The sequence below is a fragment of the Anguilla anguilla genome, chromosome 4 (assembly GCF_013347855.1).
Source record: "Anguilla anguilla isolate fAngAng1 chromosome 4, fAngAng1.pri, whole genome shotgun sequence".
Lineage (NCBI taxonomy): Eukaryota > Metazoa > Chordata > Actinopteri > Anguilliformes > Anguillidae > Anguilla > Anguilla anguilla.
Window position 1 is genome coordinate 49337519 of NC_049204.1, and position 18378 is coordinate 49355896.

General features: G+C 38.7%; 1 protein-coding gene across 2 annotated transcripts in view; it reads right to left on the bottom strand.

Moving 5' to 3' along the window:
- Positions 1-4389: 4389 nt before the first annotated feature.
- tox (thymocyte selection-associated high mobility group box) overlaps positions 4390-18378 on the bottom strand; it is a 70185-nt gene continuing 56196 nt past the window's right edge. For both annotated transcript variants that reach the window (XM_035416074.1, XM_035416073.1), the window contains exons 5-10: positions 16484-16738; positions 14231-14461; positions 11419-11499; positions 9698-10072; positions 5284-5435; positions 4390-5111 (exon numbers count right to left, since the gene is read on the bottom strand). In XM_035416074.1, coding sequence (XP_035271965.1) covers positions 5075-5111; positions 5284-5435; positions 9698-10072; positions 11419-11499; positions 14231-14461; positions 16484-16738 — 1131 coding nt within the window. In that variant the 3' untranslated portion in view covers positions 4390-5074. The remainder of the gene's footprint in view (positions 5112-5283; positions 5436-9697; positions 10073-11418; positions 11500-14230; positions 14462-16483; positions 16739-18378) is intronic.

The following is an 18378-nucleotide window of genomic DNA, read 5'->3' on the forward strand; positions in this document are numbered from 1 at the left end:
GCCATTTTTCAAGTGAAGAAGCACACTGCAACACGGCTGCACCACCCCCTAATTTCTCATATTTCAACATCATCTGTCTTCCCTCATTCTAGACCTCGGGACTGTTGTCTTTTCACCAGTGTCTAGGTACCCTGGGTCCTGAGATGTGCCAAAACCTCCAGCTACAATGTGTTCATATGACAGGCGTGAGAAAATGGGAGAAATGTCTGAGAATATAAGCTCTATTGTATCTACAACCTTTTAATACTGTCACCGACTCAATAATGCCTGATCCCCATGCCTTACAGTCATCATTTTCATGTTCACTTCCCAAAATCAGTTGCCAGCATATTTTCTAGGTAGTTTGAACTGGGATTAAGGTGCCATTGTTTGTGAAAATGTCTAGCTGTATTAATGGCTTCAGTTCCATTGACCAAGACAACCATTGAGATTCAGACTTCATTTATGCATGGTGTATACAGTAAACTCCAACATAAATATGATGAAATCCAGTTCTGCACATTTACAAATGCAATGAACCCATCATTAAAAGAAAGAAATCTTAATATATTCTTATGTTGAAAAAGATTGGTGTACCAGAAAGCCACACATTCCATTATTGCTTGAGAGGATGGAACTATCATGAGGCACACATTTACCATGACACAATCTAATGAGAAATGTATGGACAAGATGGAAGAATAATTTACCCCTGGAATCCTTGACTGCGTAGCGTATATGCGGTTTATCATGGTAAGAGCTTTCTGTAAATGGACTCTCCACTTCAGCAGCATCAGTCTGGAGCATCTCTGTTTGGAGCTTTTGACAGCATCGGTGACAAGCTCACAAATCTGCTTCCTGATTATTTCAGCTCCCCTACGGATACCAGAAATCTTCTTGCTGGAAGGAGATGCATGCTTCCTTGAAAACCATAAAAGAAATGTTCTTTTACCAGATCTGCCCCCCCCCCCCCCCCCCCCCCCCCCCCCCCCCCCCCACACACACACACATAGTGTACATGCACACACATATACTCACATGCAAACCTGAATGCAATTAATAAATATTTCTCCCTGAAATATGGCCAATTTCTTGTGTTGCTTAAATATGATGCTTCATGTAATATACATTTTACATGACTATGAATCTAAATGATATTAACCTAAAAACATTTATTTAAAGGTCAGTTTTGCTGAGGTTGCTACAATGATGTTATTCTACTTGATGATAGCCCAAGGGTTGCTTTAAATAAACACCCTTAATATTTTGGCCTAATGATATATATTATTCTTTGGCAGTAGACAAAGGCCTAAGAGGCATCAATGGCTCTGAATATATGTAGCTTTTAAATCTGAGATGTAGGAACTACCAGCAGGACTATGTGAAATGGTGGAGGGGGAGGAGACAGACCTTTACCTGGACAGTGTCAACACAATGGTTCAGTGGTGTGACCAAAACGCCCTCATCCTCAATACCCTCAAAACAGAGGAAATCATCTTCGGAGCCGCACAGGACACCCACAATGCTCCGGTCGTCATTCACAACCAACCCATAAAACAGACAACATCATTCAAAGACAGTAAACTGTCCTGGAACTATCACATGGATTTCATCTGCAATAAGGTACAACAGAGAATGTGCTTTTTAAGGAGACTGAGATCATTTGGAGCCAGTAAAGAGATCCTCACTCTATTTTTCTGCTCTACCATACAAAGCGTCCTGCAGTATGGAGGATCGGTAGGGTTCAGTGGCCTCTCAGACCAGCTGAAGGCTAGGATTCTACGGCTGCTGAGGATCTGCTCCACAGTGGTGGGTCATTCTGTGGAGGACTCTTTCTTAAACAGCTGCACTGAGCGCACCCCAAAACTGGCTGAGAAAATCACCCAGGACCTTGCTCATGTCCTGCATGAGGAATACCAGCTTCTGCTCTCTGGGAAGCGCTTTAGAGTGCCAAACTGTAGGAAGGTTAAGTACAGGCACTCTTTTGTTCCTCATTCCATAACACCGTAGAGCAAACAGAGAAGCGCAAGGTGATGATCATACACCCCCCCCCCATGCACACACTGACATGGACTGTGAAGTCTCTCTCACACACACAAATGGTCTCTTACACACACAAATGGACTCACACACACAATGAACTGCGAACATGCAACCCACACACTCCATGCAAATTCACATGCGCACACATGGACAGTGCATTTTATTTTTTTATGTGCATGTCATCATTGTCTGTTGTTTTTGTTTTCATGCATATTTCATGGTTTTATTTTTCATGTATCACTATATTTATGAAGATTGCTGGAGCTTGTGATGCAAGACAGACTTTCGTGAAAACGGACACTAAAGTTTCATCTTATCTTGTTATAATTGTACGCTGAACTATACATTATTTGGTGATTGCTTGGAAAGTTTTTTTTTTTTTTTTTTTTTTTGATTGTCCTTTTTGTGTGAGCTCACTAACAGCAGATTCTAATCCTTTCTAAGTAATGTTTTATTTTATCACCTAAAATACAAACTTCTGGTCCACCCTATCTGCTCAGCCATCAGCACTGTACTGATATTTCACACTGCGGAATAGCGAAGAAATAACTCGATCGATATCCATGTTTTTATATGTATATGTGCGTGACACTCCAGTACAAGCATGCACACATGTACATGCACACACACTCCAAATCAATACGAAAAAAAAAACTACTCTTCTCTACTTTGTTTTGATAATTAGATACTGATGTTGGAATGTATAAATTATATCTGGAAGCATGACCGCGCAACCCAGATATATATTTTGTCTTCAACATTTCAGTGATGTGATTAAGTCCTGTTATTTCATCTTACATCGCAGAAGAGAAGTCCTGTCGTTTGTATGAACCAGCTGCATATATGAATAGTTAATTTAAACAGTTGTCACTGTGCCTTTTCAAAAGCTGTCAAGCATATATTTCAGGAATGATCCCTTGATGCATTTGTCTATTGTCTACCCAGCTCCACTGAGCTAATGTGTTCTGAGTTATAATTAGGGGGCTAAACACAAAAGATGCATTGGCACCCTGTTGATATACTGTTCAGAATTATATTATATTTTTGTCACAACAACAAAAAAAAAAATCCTGTTCATCTAAGACTCACAGAATTTGTCTAAAATAGAAAGTAGATCTACCAGAACTAGACAAGGTGTGGAGGTTTGATTTAAGAACTGGGTTCATGTTTACTGCTGAATAAATCTGCCATTGTGGAAGAGAGACAGCAGGTTGTACACATGTTTCCCTCTAATGGTTTTACCATACTAAACTGGCCCAGAAGGGAAGCAATTGCATACCAAATTTCACACAATATTTAACACATTCAGCACATACATCACTGATGCTACTGGCACAGGTGAGCAATCCCTTTGTAGTCAGGTTATGTTTGCAATGCTGGATTAGGTTGCAGTGCTTTCCCACTTCATTCAAATATTGAATTTCTTAAATTCCATAAATGGAAATCAAAATGAAGATGACAAGTTGCAATTTTCGACTGTTGTGCCTATTGTTGCTACTTTGTAATCTGAGAGGTTCGAGGGCACATTGAATGCACTAGCCTGTGACCCAGTCACTATTTCACACTACAGTCCACATAGTACAACAGGAGATTGCTAGCGCCTATTAGAGTGAAAGTGTATCTCACTGGTGACAAATAGAAGCCATGTCTTATTGCAAGAAGCTTCTGTAATGGTAACCTAAGAAAATTTAAACAAGGCCAATTGTGTTCTGCCACTGTGGACCCACTTTAGGCCACCAAATTTAAAAACAGCCTTTTCTCCATTTCCATGCAAAGTAGTTTCCAAACAGGGCTTCACGGACATGTTAAATCGAGCAAACCAATTCCACACCCGAATATCACAAAACCTTCAAGACTTTCCTAACTATAAATAAGACTCAGAACACAATTTGTGAGTACTGCACAAAAATGCAGGTTGGACTTTATTTTTTAACACAATAAAAACTAAATAAGAATAAAATATTTACATGGTTGCTTGGAACAGTTCTGCTGAAAATAAAGAGAAAACATTGTTTGATGCTAACATTGTTACTTACAAACACCTATATTTATAATTTCATAAACAGGCGCAACAGATTCAATAAAAAAGATTAAATATAGACATAGTATCAAGAAATGATGGTGATGATGATAATAATAATAATAATAATAATAATAATAATACACAGCTGTATGTCAAGGTTATGATTTAGCAGTCTCCAATCTGTCACTGCATCTAATAATCACCAGATAAGCATTTGGCAGTCTTATACACAGAGGATTTCAATGACATTTACTAATCAATACACAAGAAGTGATACAAAAAGCATTTCTATGTAGTACAAAATAAACTCTCTCCTTTCATTTTTTATTTCTTTTTTTATTGTATTTTCTCAACCTCCCAAATATTCCATGCTACTCTGTGGGTAAATGCCAACTTTTGTTTCAGGTTTGGGAACAGTCTAAATGTTCTTGCAAAATATAGGAATTTCCCAGTTTGTTACATTACAAATTAAGCAAAAATAAGATTTTCCAATTTAATAACCATTTTCAAGACTTAAATAACCTGTCTCATCCTGTTCCAAATCACACTGTACCTAAAGAAAAAAAGCTCATTTTTTATACTCTAAGAGAGTGTAACATAGAATCTATTTACAAACTTGCTATATGGGCTATAATAAGCCATTAAGTCTTTAGTCGTTCCTATAAACACCAGTTTTTAAAGAAAAGACTTCTAAAATTTCATCTGTGTGCAGACTACAGTTTCTAAGGCAGCGTACTAGCGCAAATCCACAGCAAAATCAACATAAAAGCCATGTTGTCCAAATTTGTTTCAATCTGTATATTAATTAAGTTTCAGCTTTCCATTATTATTAAATTAAAAAAAGAAATGACTGATTTGTTTTCAGTTTCTTTACAGGTCACCTCTGATGCTCAGATAAACAATACAAAGTTGTAAGTGCTTAGCGGCTTTGTGTTGAGATGAAAAAAAAAAAACTGCCTCAGTCCTGTGAACACAGTCAAGGTGGTAGAACGATTTTCAGGAGCTCCACAGAACAGAATTAGGTCTTGATCAGGTGAGATACAAAGCTTTGTCTCTTTGCATGTTTCTGGAAATAAAAAATAAATTGTGTTCGTTTATACACACAAAAGCACATCTTTTTGTTAAAGTGACAGTGATAATATTAGCTCTTCCCTCAAAGAGCTGCTAAAAATGGCCTCCAAGATCAGACTTGGGGGGGGGGGGGGGGATGTGAGTGAGAATGGCTGACTTGTGCTTACCCATTACTGCAGTAGTCAGTGGTCCAGTCCACACTCTGCGCAGAAGGATTCCTGCACCCTGAACGGATGTAATCCATTGAGGGCGACACCACCTGGCCCCCTGAGGATGTGCAGTTTAGGATGTTCTGGAATTCTGCTTGAAGTGGAAAACCCTGTACAACAACAGCATAAAAAAAACACATATTTTTCCCTAACCAATTTCCCATCCATTGTCATACCGCAAGGCCACAATGTACTACAGGAGCGATGGTGCCTACTAGATGAGACACCTCGTTTACCTGATAAAGTTTATCAGATAAACTGTGCTGGTATCATTAGATTGTGTCAAAGTAAACTTTCAAACAAAACTGTCAGCTCAATTTGCACTGACGCTAAACTCATTTAAACTCATATTAATCTTACCATCATGCCTAATTTATGTATAATATAATTAGCATTTGAGGGTTCTACATTTTACCAAACAGTCAGAATTTCCAGGCTGAAAAGTTATTCAATAAAACACCAATTGATGGCATACTTTTATTAAAAGGAAAAATCAAGGAGCTATAATAAATTAACATTAGTGAAAGAGAAGGGAAAAAAGCAGATCAGGTATTTTAATTTGAAGAGCTTTCCTGTACTTGCCAGCAGAAAAATATGTGAAAGGGAAGTTAATCCCAAAGTGGGAGGGAGGGAGGGAGAGAGAGAGAGAGAGAGAGAGAGGGAGAGAGAGAGAGAGAGAGAGAGAGAGAGAGAGAGAGAGAGAGAGAGAGAGGGAGAGAGCGAGAGAGAGAGAGGCAGCAGGTGGCAGGGTTTTTTTTCTTTTGAGATTCTACCTATTCATTCATTGTTCTCCAAATTCTTCTCCTTCATTCTATCACAAAGGCACCATCTGTCTTTTTGTATTCGTCCCTCTGCCTTAGCTCACCAAAGTTGAACCACAGTTTTTCTTCCTTTTTTGTTTGCTCTTCACAAATATGCAAAATGAATGAGGATTATTGCACTATACTGGATTTACGACTCCTATAAATGCAAGATCTAAGACAAGAGCTTAAAACTCCAAGTGGCATAAGAGAGGCACAGTTTAAGCATTTTCCCCCTCTAAAGATTGACACAGCTGTACGAGCTGAAATATGCTAATTTTAAATTGGACCTCAGACAAATTTATTCTGTAATCCAGTGGGGAAGAAAAACTTAAATGACACTCATGCACAAATCCATTTAAAGAGAATTTTGATTCAGGTAACTTTTCCAGACCTCATTGCTGTACGTAACTAAATAAACAAATTAATATATACTACAGTCCTAGTGCAACAGGTCATACAAAAGTTTTTTTCAGCATTAGTTTTTCTTTAAATGAACTTATTTATTACATACATATGGTTAATGGGCTGGAAGTACAATAATGCTTTCTCAAAAAATGTTGTAAATACTGTTACAAGTAGAGTCAGCATGTCAGCATGACACAATGCACAAAACACAGTACAATCTACAGTACATTACAGTAAAGTACAAAGGTCTAACAAGCAGTGCCATGTAAAAATGTAAAGCATGTCAAAATTTTATTGTTGTGAGACTGTTCACCTGTGTACTTAATCCACTGCTAGTTTTGGAGCTAATCTCTAGACTTAACGGGAGGCACACAGTAAAATGCCCAGTGTTAATTCAGCTGCAGCATAGTACATATGAGTCCAATAGAAACCATATGTACTCCGCGAGAGTTGATTTAACACTGACCATTTTACTGTGCAATTTGAAACACTACCACAAAGCTTTGCATACTGAAAGATGCTTTTCTTTTACACAGCGTTCTAACACTCGAGCCACTGTTCACTAAGCTGGCAATATGCCTCGTATTTAATAAGGACTTCATTTTATCAACCAAAACTGACTCCGCTACAATGAATTGACCATCTACTCTCCCTACACTACAAGTGACATCAAATTCCCACAGTCAAGTGTCAGCCCATTTAATGCTACATAACTATTCCAAGCAAAAGCACTAAGGATCACATTTATGACACATTTGCTGTGGCATGCTGGTGCATACTGTGTATTCACAACTGCCTTTGAACACAATAAAATGCATTTATGTCCAAGTGTATTTACAGAACATTTACAATAAAATCTCAATATAAAAATTGACTACACTGGCTATACAGTAACACAGCTTAAAATGTTACTTGCGTTACTCGTTAGAAGTAGAAGGTAAGGTAAGTATATTATTATTATTATTATTATTAATATTATTTTATGATAATAGTATGAATACTATCATTAAGATCGTGAAACATTGAGCTGGATATTACTTTCTAGGGTTGTATTTTATAGCCCTGTGGCACATCAAAAGTTAGAATTTACATTTTGTGGAGACGAAGAGCCATGAGTGCATTGTGGGAATACCATCTATGGCAATTATAGAGGTGAAGCAACAGTCTAAATTTAAATAATTTATGCAGCTATGGCCTCAGGATCTTCCTGGAAACAGCTCTCATATCTATTGTAAATATGTTAAACTAAACCTTTCGTAACCTTTTGTTTTTGACTAGTGCCCAATCAACTATTTAGTTAAGTCAATTTAAATTTGTCCATTCTCAGAAGAGGAAAAAAGGACTTAGATCTAGCTATTATACACAGAGAAAGCTTTTATCAATAAATATTGCTTTAATAAATATTTTTCAACTGACCATGAATGCATTACTGAAGACAGCAAACAAATTGGCTTCCTGGCTCTGCATATGCGTGTTTCATTTAAGAAAATCAGTCTCCATTGTGAAAGTTTGGGCTGAATATATCTACAAAATCCTGTGTTTTTTTGTATTTGTTCCAGCTGCTCTTTATACATTTTCCTTATTATCAAATGAAGCCCTCACTATTTCCAATGGATTAATAGTATCTGTTTTTGCAGTCATTCGTTAAAAATAGGAATGCAAACACTGAGCTGTGAGGACTTGAGTGCACAGAGGTCTAATTAAAACCGATTCTAATAATAACTTACTATTTCTCTGTGTGATCCTTGAGAGACAATTAGAGCATGTTTTGAAACATGGATGGAATCTTAAAACTCATGTCCCAATGTTACAGAGAAATGAAAGGAAGAGGCACTGATAGAGATTAATATGATGTCAAAGGGGTCATTTGCTCTTTAATTAGATTTCTGTAGCCTTAGCGGTTCCTCTTTGCTGTAGCATCTAGTCCTAAAAAGCCTGCAGCCAAACCGAACAGCGATCCCCATCTCCACACTTTACTGGGAACTAATTTCATTTCCTGCCTGTCTGAAGAGGGGCTTTCATCTGATACCAAGGTATTTTTGTCTTCTCAACTGATGTATTCATCAATCTCAATGTTGTTTTTTTTCGCAACTTTAAATTACATCCAAATCCTAATGCATCTGTTTATTACAAGGGAAAATTGAAAATCTGTCTGTGCAATATACACAGATTTTTTTCCAAAGGGTTATAAAGGAAGCTGACAGATATTAATGATTTCTTTCTTGACCTCATTCAAAGTGCAAGGAATAGAATGGAGAGCTGGAAATGCAGAAAAATGAAATGGTAGCATGCACTCCACACTCACACATGCACATAAATATTTATAGACTCTCTAACACAAACATATCTAGGTCATGCAAAGAATATGTTGTGATTTCTGTTTGCCCCTCTACCTTTATACAAGGAAGGAAGGGGGTGTATCCTTGCAAAGGGCCCCCTCCACACGATAGCAAAGAAATGCTTAATTTGAATAAATCATTTGCATAAAACTGGTCTTCTGCAATTTTGCATTATACAGGAAAATAATCCCCATGCCATTCTTAAACCGTAACAGATATTCATTTGTGAATTAATATTTGCACTCAAATGCAGGAGCAACAAATTATTTCCAGTGGCATTGTACTTCATGACTCTTGCCATTCTTACTGGTAGAATCAGTGAGATCTTTTAGCCATGTTAACCTAAGTGGTCTTCAGATTGAGTTACTAAGGCTGCCATTAGAGCAGCTACCTTTCAGAAGGCACGCACCACTGTGGGACCAATCAGTGGTTTACAAACCAGCTTTCTGTAGAAATAACAAAAGGAGAGCCGTTTGCGGTTGGGTGTGGTCAAACCCTCAGGGCTTCCCATTGGAAAGGCACACCCATGATTGTTGACCACAGTCTCATCCCTTCTATCCCAGACACCCTCCTTGTGTTAAGATTTAAATCACTCTCTACCTGGAGGGCTAACTGCACAGTGGCAGCTCCAGTATTTATGAACAAGAATTAACAGATGTTTCTGTAAAGCTTGTGCAATTTAGACATCATCAAAGACAAAAGACGTGTTGAATGTTGAAAGTTTTTTTCTCTTCTTACCTTCAGCTTCAACAATTCACCATAGTCTGTCACTATCTATGTGAGCTGTAACGCCCTGTCTTGTGAGGGTGTCGGGTGGATACTGACCTGCGACATGGACGGGGAGTGGAGGGAGAGCTGGTGGTTGCCGAGCTGCTGTTGCATGGCGATGGACTGGTGCTGCTGCTGGAGGCCGAGGTGCTGGTGCAGAGGCGGGCTGAGCTGGAGCGGGGGAGGGGGTGACCCCGCCATGTTGGTGATGGAGACAGTCACTGGCATTTGGGCGTTGGGCTTGGGGGCGATGCTGCGGGGCAGGCCGGGGTGCATGGCTGGCAGGTGAGGGTTCATCCCTGGCTGCTGGTGATAAGGGTGTCCCATGTACAGGCCTGAGTGGGCCTGTGGGGCCCCGGGGAAAGCCTGCTGCTTGGAGCCCAGCATCTGCGAGGCTTGGGATGTTTTCACGTCAACAGGCTCGCTGTAACTCTAGAAAAAGATCATACAAAAGAGACAGCGTGTAATTTCATCCAGGCACCGAGTCAAAGACAACCAACTGCTGCCCACAGATACAGGCCTTCTTACTTCCAGCCTGCTCTTTCTGTCACTGCTACCAAACACCAGTTTATTTAGAAACAATAGTGGGAGGAAAAATACACACACACTGATATCTTAAATTATTATTTCAACACACATACAGACATTTATTCTATCCTGAATAGTGTAAGTAGATGAAACTTGGAAATAATTATTTCCACTGACTTGATGTCATTTTGTTCATTGTGTCAACAAGACTATAGCAGTGAACTAAGGACTGATTTTAATCACAAAGCAATACATCACTGGGAAATTCATAGAACACAGTGACACCTCAGAGAACACAAACTTATAACAGACTGCTCTTGGCCTCTTGGCCTGCATTATGAATGATAAATAAAAATCAGACTTTACAGAAAAAAAGACCCCAAGTACAAATGGTAGAGAGGGATACAAAAGTTAAAAAAGAAAACTAATACAGTGCAACTACTTTGTATTTCCTTACTCTCAAAGAAAAGCAGATGTGACCATTTAACCCAACAGTAATTGTCCTTAATTTAATGTAATGAATTTGAGCACTTTTTAATGAATACAAAACATATACAAAGTTGTTTATTTTGACAGTCACTGAAATCATCTGTAATTAATGTGAAGCAGACACTTGTTCAATTAATTCTAAACTAAGCCATTTAATTAGAAGTTACAGTAACAAATTGCACTGTGGTAGGATTTCAGAAAGGCCTACAGTATTTCCAGTATTTATAGTAAATTAAATTTCATCTGAAAATATTATTTTAGCGTGACCCTGCGACATGAAAGTCATTCGTTTCTTCTCTGTTAAATTTTCTAGCGTACGCTGTCATAAAATTAATAGCATTAGTAAATGTTTGAAACAGTGAGTAGTACATGCACGAGTACTTAAGTAATGTACTGGTAAGTTTCCCCCATACTGTTTCTATAATCAGGCACATTTAAGTCTTTTATGATGGCTAATTTGCAGTTAATGTTTAAATGTCTACTTCCTCGTGTCCACACTGCAGCAATCACCAGCTCCAGCATTTGGGCAGCGCTGCCCAAACACCCATGTCTGCATCATGAGAACCTTCATTCCTTACTCCTCTTACTCCTGATTACATCACTTAAGTAAACATATGTATACAGAGGGCACCATATCTTCCACAACTGACATACACGTCCACATTTAGCACTGAAGTCTGTGCTTTCATGTACTATTGCACATTAAATAATACATCAGGCAAAAAGCATATAATATTTATGTAGAAAGGTACGGTACTTACCTTGGAAACCAAACTTGCCCTGTACGCAGCCAGCTGTTTGAGATATTCCTTCTTAGCGGCTTCTGTTTTCTTCTTGTACAGCTGCAGAGCAATAATTGACCCATCAGCACCCATTCAGTAAGAATTCTGTTAGATTGTTAATTGATCAACACAGTATTTCCATATTATAACATTAAAAAAAATTGAAAACCTGGGTTCAATAAAAATGTTCCCGTAAACTTGACTCTAAATATATGTAAATAAAACTTTTTCAACATGACCCACTATTTTTTTTGTTCCCCAGTTTTGGTGATTACTGATCTCACAACATGGCATCTGTGATAACAAACATTGGCATTTGATGTTCGATGAAGGAAAAATGTTGACTGTACACAGGCTTTAATTTCTGTAGCTCAGTATATTGCCCGAAGAACGGTCATGTGACAGAGGTAGTTCGCTACAAAACATTCAATTTTCTGCATACTTTTTCATTGGTAAAGAATAACACTGTTACAGTATCATTACATATCAGATGCGCATATCAACATCCAATTCCGCACGAGAGTGCAAGAATTAGACAATAACGGCAATCATAAATATATTTATTTATATAACTGATCCAGCTTTATGATTTTGAATCTAATTCTTATCCAAGCTAAGCTGGAAATCCCTTCATTGTCCTATTTTGTTCCATTGCCAATGCACAGACATACACTACAACCATAAAACCAGATGTCAACCATGCTTGTATTCATTTTTCTGGAATGCAATTTAATAATAGCACAATATACACTACCATTACTCAATCAATTTAATCTGAATTTATATGACTATTACAGCTATTAAACACAATTCCAAAAAGTCTTCACTGATTAATCTCTTGGTATGCATTTATGCGTCATCTATGGGATCGTATTTCATGCTCGGTTACATTGACAAAGGGGGGATGAAAGCAATCTCAAACCACTCACTGTACAATGGGGACTACCAGAACACACAACTGGGTCAGAAATGCAGGCTTAACCCAATCTGGCCCTTTCTGAGAACTCTCTTTTTTGTTGCAATTTACCTTTACTGTCCAATTTCAAGCTGAACGCTTAAGAACAGGAATGAAACGTGCGCTACAATGACATCTCAGCCTCTACAGCAATGTTGCAGACGTCTGTGTGATTTGATTGATGTGAGTGGACACATAATTAATGGAATTACATTAGGCTAGTATAAGACAGAGGCTGGGAGACTCTGAGGGGTGGTAGGCTGCCTCACCAGTGACTGCCAGTCATATCCTTTCTGATTCCAAATCACTTTGGGCTCATAACTGAGGCCCTTAAAGCCTCCGGTCTAACCAAAATAATATGTAAGATTTTATAAATTAGTTACAAAGCAGGAGTACGTTTGCCATGTGATGAATGTACAGTATACTGCAACTTTAGATGCTCAACCAGCTCATGAATTCTGATGTTGGAGAGTATGAAGTCATGAAAATGACAGCTCCCAACTTAAGCTGTAAGAACACGAGTTACCACACTAAATCTTCTGATTTAGCCTTTTCCATTTACCACATATACCCCAGGAAAATATATCAGTTACTGGTATTCTATAGTACCTTCCACTGAACAAAAGTTATTTGTTATATTTCCACGCACAAGGAAATTAGCTAATGTTCTGTACAATGAATCACAAAGATGTGCAGATAGACCGCATTTCATTTCCTGAGCATCGAAGTCTAAGGTCATGTGGCATCCTGTTCCCATTGTTTTACTTCAGTAATCTACTGCACCATTACTGTAGGACACCATACAGGAATCACAGCACAATTAAATTACACTCTATTTCCTACCTGTGTGTGCTGGCAGCACACCTTCCTTGTCCCTATTCACTATTTCATCTGGTGGGGCCCAGTTAGACCAAACCATGAATCTATGAACCAGATAATCTGACTGACTTCTGTCTATAGTTGGATCAGGGTAAAATGCTTCGTTCAGGGTAACAAACAATAGATGTGAATTTCTCATAAGAACATCACTAAAACACTGCATCTAATATGAGACGAGGTTCAGACATTGAGGGAAATATACATGTTATGAGCTCGGAATGGCACAGAAAGATCAGACTGAGATCAGACTGATCAGAAGGAATCATGGATGAGAGTTCTTAACCTCTTTCACTCAGTCCATTATAGGTTTCATTTCTCATCTGACTCTGGGTGGGTGGTGAAAAGAAGGGTCATTGAAAAGCTCATTCAAAAGATGACAGTCATCTTTCAGCTGTGTGAGGGTGCAAATAACTGACTTTTGCACTGGCAATTTGATTTCACAAGTGCATGAAAACAGCACCAGGATCTAGGCTCCAAATATGTAAGGGGTACAATACATACCCAACACATTCTGTGGGGAAACTGAAATGTATTTATTTTAATCTCGTTTATTAAACTCACTAAAAAGTCGTATTTTTAGTACAGCATTTTGTTGGGATACATGTATAACTCCTAAAAACATCATCACAGTCAGTCCTGGTTTAGCTACGCTGACGCTGCTTTCCGTTTAAGTGTGTTGCATTTCTATTTTCTACCTACAAGCAATGAGGACTGATTTGAAGATGAACCTTTTTTTCATACATGAATCCTATTGAGTGCTTTCAAAACAATGCACTCTAGAGAAATATCAGCGTTAAATATAACCCTAACCCTCTCTCCTAACCATCTCACAGCTTACAAAAATATCTAATCATTTACAGTTTCGCACTGACATGGTTTCTTTTCACACGCCTCTCCCATTAGTTCCAGCTGGAATCGGGGGACGTGCTGACAGACACCGCCATCAGCGGAAAGTACCTGTTTCTGTTCTTCACCAAGGCCATCCCACATGGAGGCCACGATTTTGGAAACTTCGCCGAAGGTGGCGTTGGGGTTTTGTCCCTTGATGGCGGCCTGGGTGTCGCGGAAGAAGAGCGCGTAGGCGGAGACGGGCTTCTGCGGCTCGTTGGGGTCCTTCTTCTTCTTCTTCTTTGGGGTTTTGGGCTTCTTTCCCACATCTGTGGCTGGCCTCTTCTCGGCCCCATTCATCTGCAACGTACAATGAGTAATAACGGGTAATGCGTAATAATGTGAAAAATCACCGATATAAAAAATGCCCAGTACGGAAAAAACGTGTCATTTTACAGTAATCAACAGGTCAGATAGAGAATTCTGATTAAATATGACAGGCATGTAAATATTACACTCTTTGCTGTAGGCACATTTATAAATGTTTTGATGTACAGCCTGCCAGGAGTTAATGCTAAAAATAATCAAACATTTTAATAAAATTGTCATTAGATTATCAGATGGTTGCTTTATTATCATTTGGTGAAATCCGCACCGATCAATATAAAGTGACTATTATTTATGTTAAAATAAATTTGCAAAGAATAGTCTTAAAGATTTTTTTTGATGCATATCAATGACAATCCTGCACTTCCAACAACTTTCACGTTCTGCTTTATAGATTTCTATTATATGTTGTAAATTAAGTTGGACAAAACAACGGAGATATTAGAGAGAACAAAACCATTTGTAGGCGGTGTAATAAATGTCATTAGTGGTTTCCATACATTTTCAAGGTTGCAGAAAACTTTCAATGGGAAATTCATTACTCGGTACTGTAAATAACAGATGTTAATCCCCTGACACCGCTTCCTGACAAGGTTTTCTTTCCCAATAAATTAGCTTGCTCTGAGATAATAATGGGTTTCCCCTGAAGCATACCAAACAGTTCCTCACGCATGCACTCATGCACGCACACACACGTGCAAGCACAGAAACAGTTCTCTACACACACACACATACACACGTACATATACACAGCCTCAGCTAGACTTGGGCCATTGATAAGTGAAAGATTAATCATTTATATATGACTGTGTTAAAAGTAGAGACTGCTAAAGAAAGACAGCAACCAAAGCTTTACTGTTTAACTAACCATGCAAAGTATTTACATCACTTTACATCAGCTCTTCGCATATATCATAGGTACACAAATTATAGGTATATAATATAGTTATGTAAGCCTTTTGTTTCCCTATTACTTGAAAGGTGCAAGAATAGTCAAGTCCAGATGTATCGGCACCCTAGATAAATGTGCACAAATAACACCGTGACAGATATATTGTAATATTTCCCCACGTACATTTTACTATACCGTATTAATGAACATTTCAAGTAAAAAAATGAACTTCCAAAAAATTGGTTTCACAATTATTGGCACTCGGTGATTACTACTTGGCGTAGCCTCCCCTGGCAATGATAACATCACTGAGTCTCATCCTACAATGCTTGATAAGCTTTGAGAACCTCCATGCAAAACCTTACAAGGTCTTTGATATTAGGTCTGTGACTCTGCACGTATGATCTCTTCAGTTCACACCAAAGGTGATAGGATCTAATTATGTAAACTGAGACGGCCATTGCAAAACACTGATTTTGTTTTCACAGGACCATTTCTATGCAGATGTGTAGTTATGTTGGGGGTCATTGTCTTTGTGGAAGATTTACCAACAGCCAGGTTTTCAGCTAAAATGTTAAGGTCCTTTGTGGAGCTCATTATGCTATTGATCAAGCTTGAGCCTTCTTTAAGACTAAGATGAAAGTAAAAAAGTGAAATTTTATTTTATAAATAAGTTTGTTTTATTTTATTTTTGAAGAGCCTACAATTTTGACACCTATGTTTTACTCAATAGCAAGTCTGCTAATAAATTAAGAATAATTTTATTAGAATAAAAGAATATAGTTTCCCATATGTTTGAGCATAAAATACAACTAAATTTCTGTGTTTATTTAATACAGGGAGCCAATAATTCAGGACCTATACTGTACTTCAGCTGATTTAATTAACATTTTTATTGGCGAATGAACCATAATCAGATCACCAAAAACATAAAGAAGAAAACGTCAATGTTATTTAATAATGAATAATACAGGCATTCTGAAAGATACCTGAACATTAATGGAACTGATAAGGATATGCACAGAGGCCCGATTATGTTATGAGAAACAGTAGCGAGCCTCTCTGCTATACATTTCCATTGTATTGACTCACACATTGCATACCTTTAAAGACTCATCTGCTTCATCTTCATGTACTGAACTGGAGGGAGAGGGAGTTGCAGATTTGCTTCCAGGAGGTGAAGGGGAACTATGGGGGACGTTGTTTCCGCTCAAACCCAGCTGAGCACTGAGTTGGGATTGGTTGATGGTGGTCAGCTGACCATGCGGCATCATGACCGACTGGAGTCTGGGCCTCAGAGCCTCCATTTGTGGATGGCTGTTGTATCGGGATGTCTCAGAGTTGGCCATCTCTTGCATCTGTACAACACAAAAGACAGGTTTTGAAAACACAACCCTCACAGTATGCCTAATTAATGAATAAACTATTTCTATACATTTATTGCAGTGGAATTAGTGTCCAGTGTCCCAGCACCACAGATGTAAAATTGCATCAGCACAGAGGTCTGTCATCATCACCAAAGAGGCTGGTGGGAAAAAAAAGACAAGATGAAAAAAAGAAAAGAAATGAGAAACACTGGTGCAGCATTGCCAGGTCTGTGGGGCCTAGTCCCCTCTGATCCAGCTGTTTCAGAAAACAGCCGTCAGTGGAAGGGTGGAATGTGGGCGGCCATTGGCCCTGTTTGCTAGCGGTGCTCACCAGCTGCTGCCTATTTGGGGTTAGCCGCCCGAGCTGGACTGGAGCCAGCCTTCCTTGGGAACGAGAGCGAGAGGAGTCTCATCAGCCCCTACCGTTTAGCCCTGCCTGTCACCACTTGACACTGAACTCTGCTGAGTGGCGTTACCCTCAGGGCCTCATTGCCAGTGAAGTTCCATGGCCCTCCACGTATGGCACAAGACCCTTCTCCACTGACAACCAAAAGCAAAATTACGAACATCACCGAACAACTACAAAGAAGAACACATAGGGAAAGTAAAAATTTACAAAGGAAACTAGGTTGGTCGGTTGAGATGCTTTTAAAAGTAGAGAAACGTGTAACGTGTTTTTGTCACTGATGTGTGTTGTTGTGTCTAAAGATTGCAGTATGACAGCACAATGATGATTTTTCAAAAAATCTGAATCAGCATTTCTACATTTAGCAAAGGAGTCAGTCTTGCTGTTGACTTTTATAGTTATTTAAAGCATTTTAATTTTAGTAATAGAGAATCTAGACTGAGAATGCCACAGTATAGCGCAGGCTTACAAAGTTTCAAGTTTGCTAAGGAAGTTAACGTGTGGCCAATATGCAACCACAACTTGAAGCCTTCCCAACATGTCATCACACCACAGCACTGTGAGTGTGAGAATATGCTTTCAGACACGGAATGGGAGTTGAACGTCTCAGCATAAGAGCTGACACATTTTCAGCATTGAGGTTAATAAAACAGAGTGGTGGAATGATTTCCACATGAAAAATAAATACACAAATGGTAAAGATTTCCAGCATCTATGTAGCCCACGCTTGCTTCTGAGAAGAATGAAGGCCTTCCCTGCTCTTTCACGGCTATGAGACCTCAAACACACAAGGGAAAACTAATTTCAGACAACGGTTGGCTTTGTGTACTCACAAGAATTTCCTCATCTTAAAATCGCTTGATGAACCACACGTGATCTTTGCAATTCGTCATTTCAGTCAGCCGTTTTACCTCATTGAAAGTTTTCGTAGTGAATGCGCATTCAAAAAATATGTACACTATTAGAAGCTCTTCTCTATTTGTTCCATCACCTGAAACTCTTCACAATATATCCTACACCTGTCATGGTGTCTTATACAATGTGTATAACAGGAGTAGCTCTTGAGGGTATGTTTCAGAGGACTGTTCAACCATGTCATATCCAACAACTAAGGCCTACAGTCCCTGCTCTAGATAACAGTCAAACTGCAGCATGCTTTTGAGATCAGTCATTCAATAAAGCAAAACACAGGAGGCGCATATACAGAATTAATACGCAGAAGAGC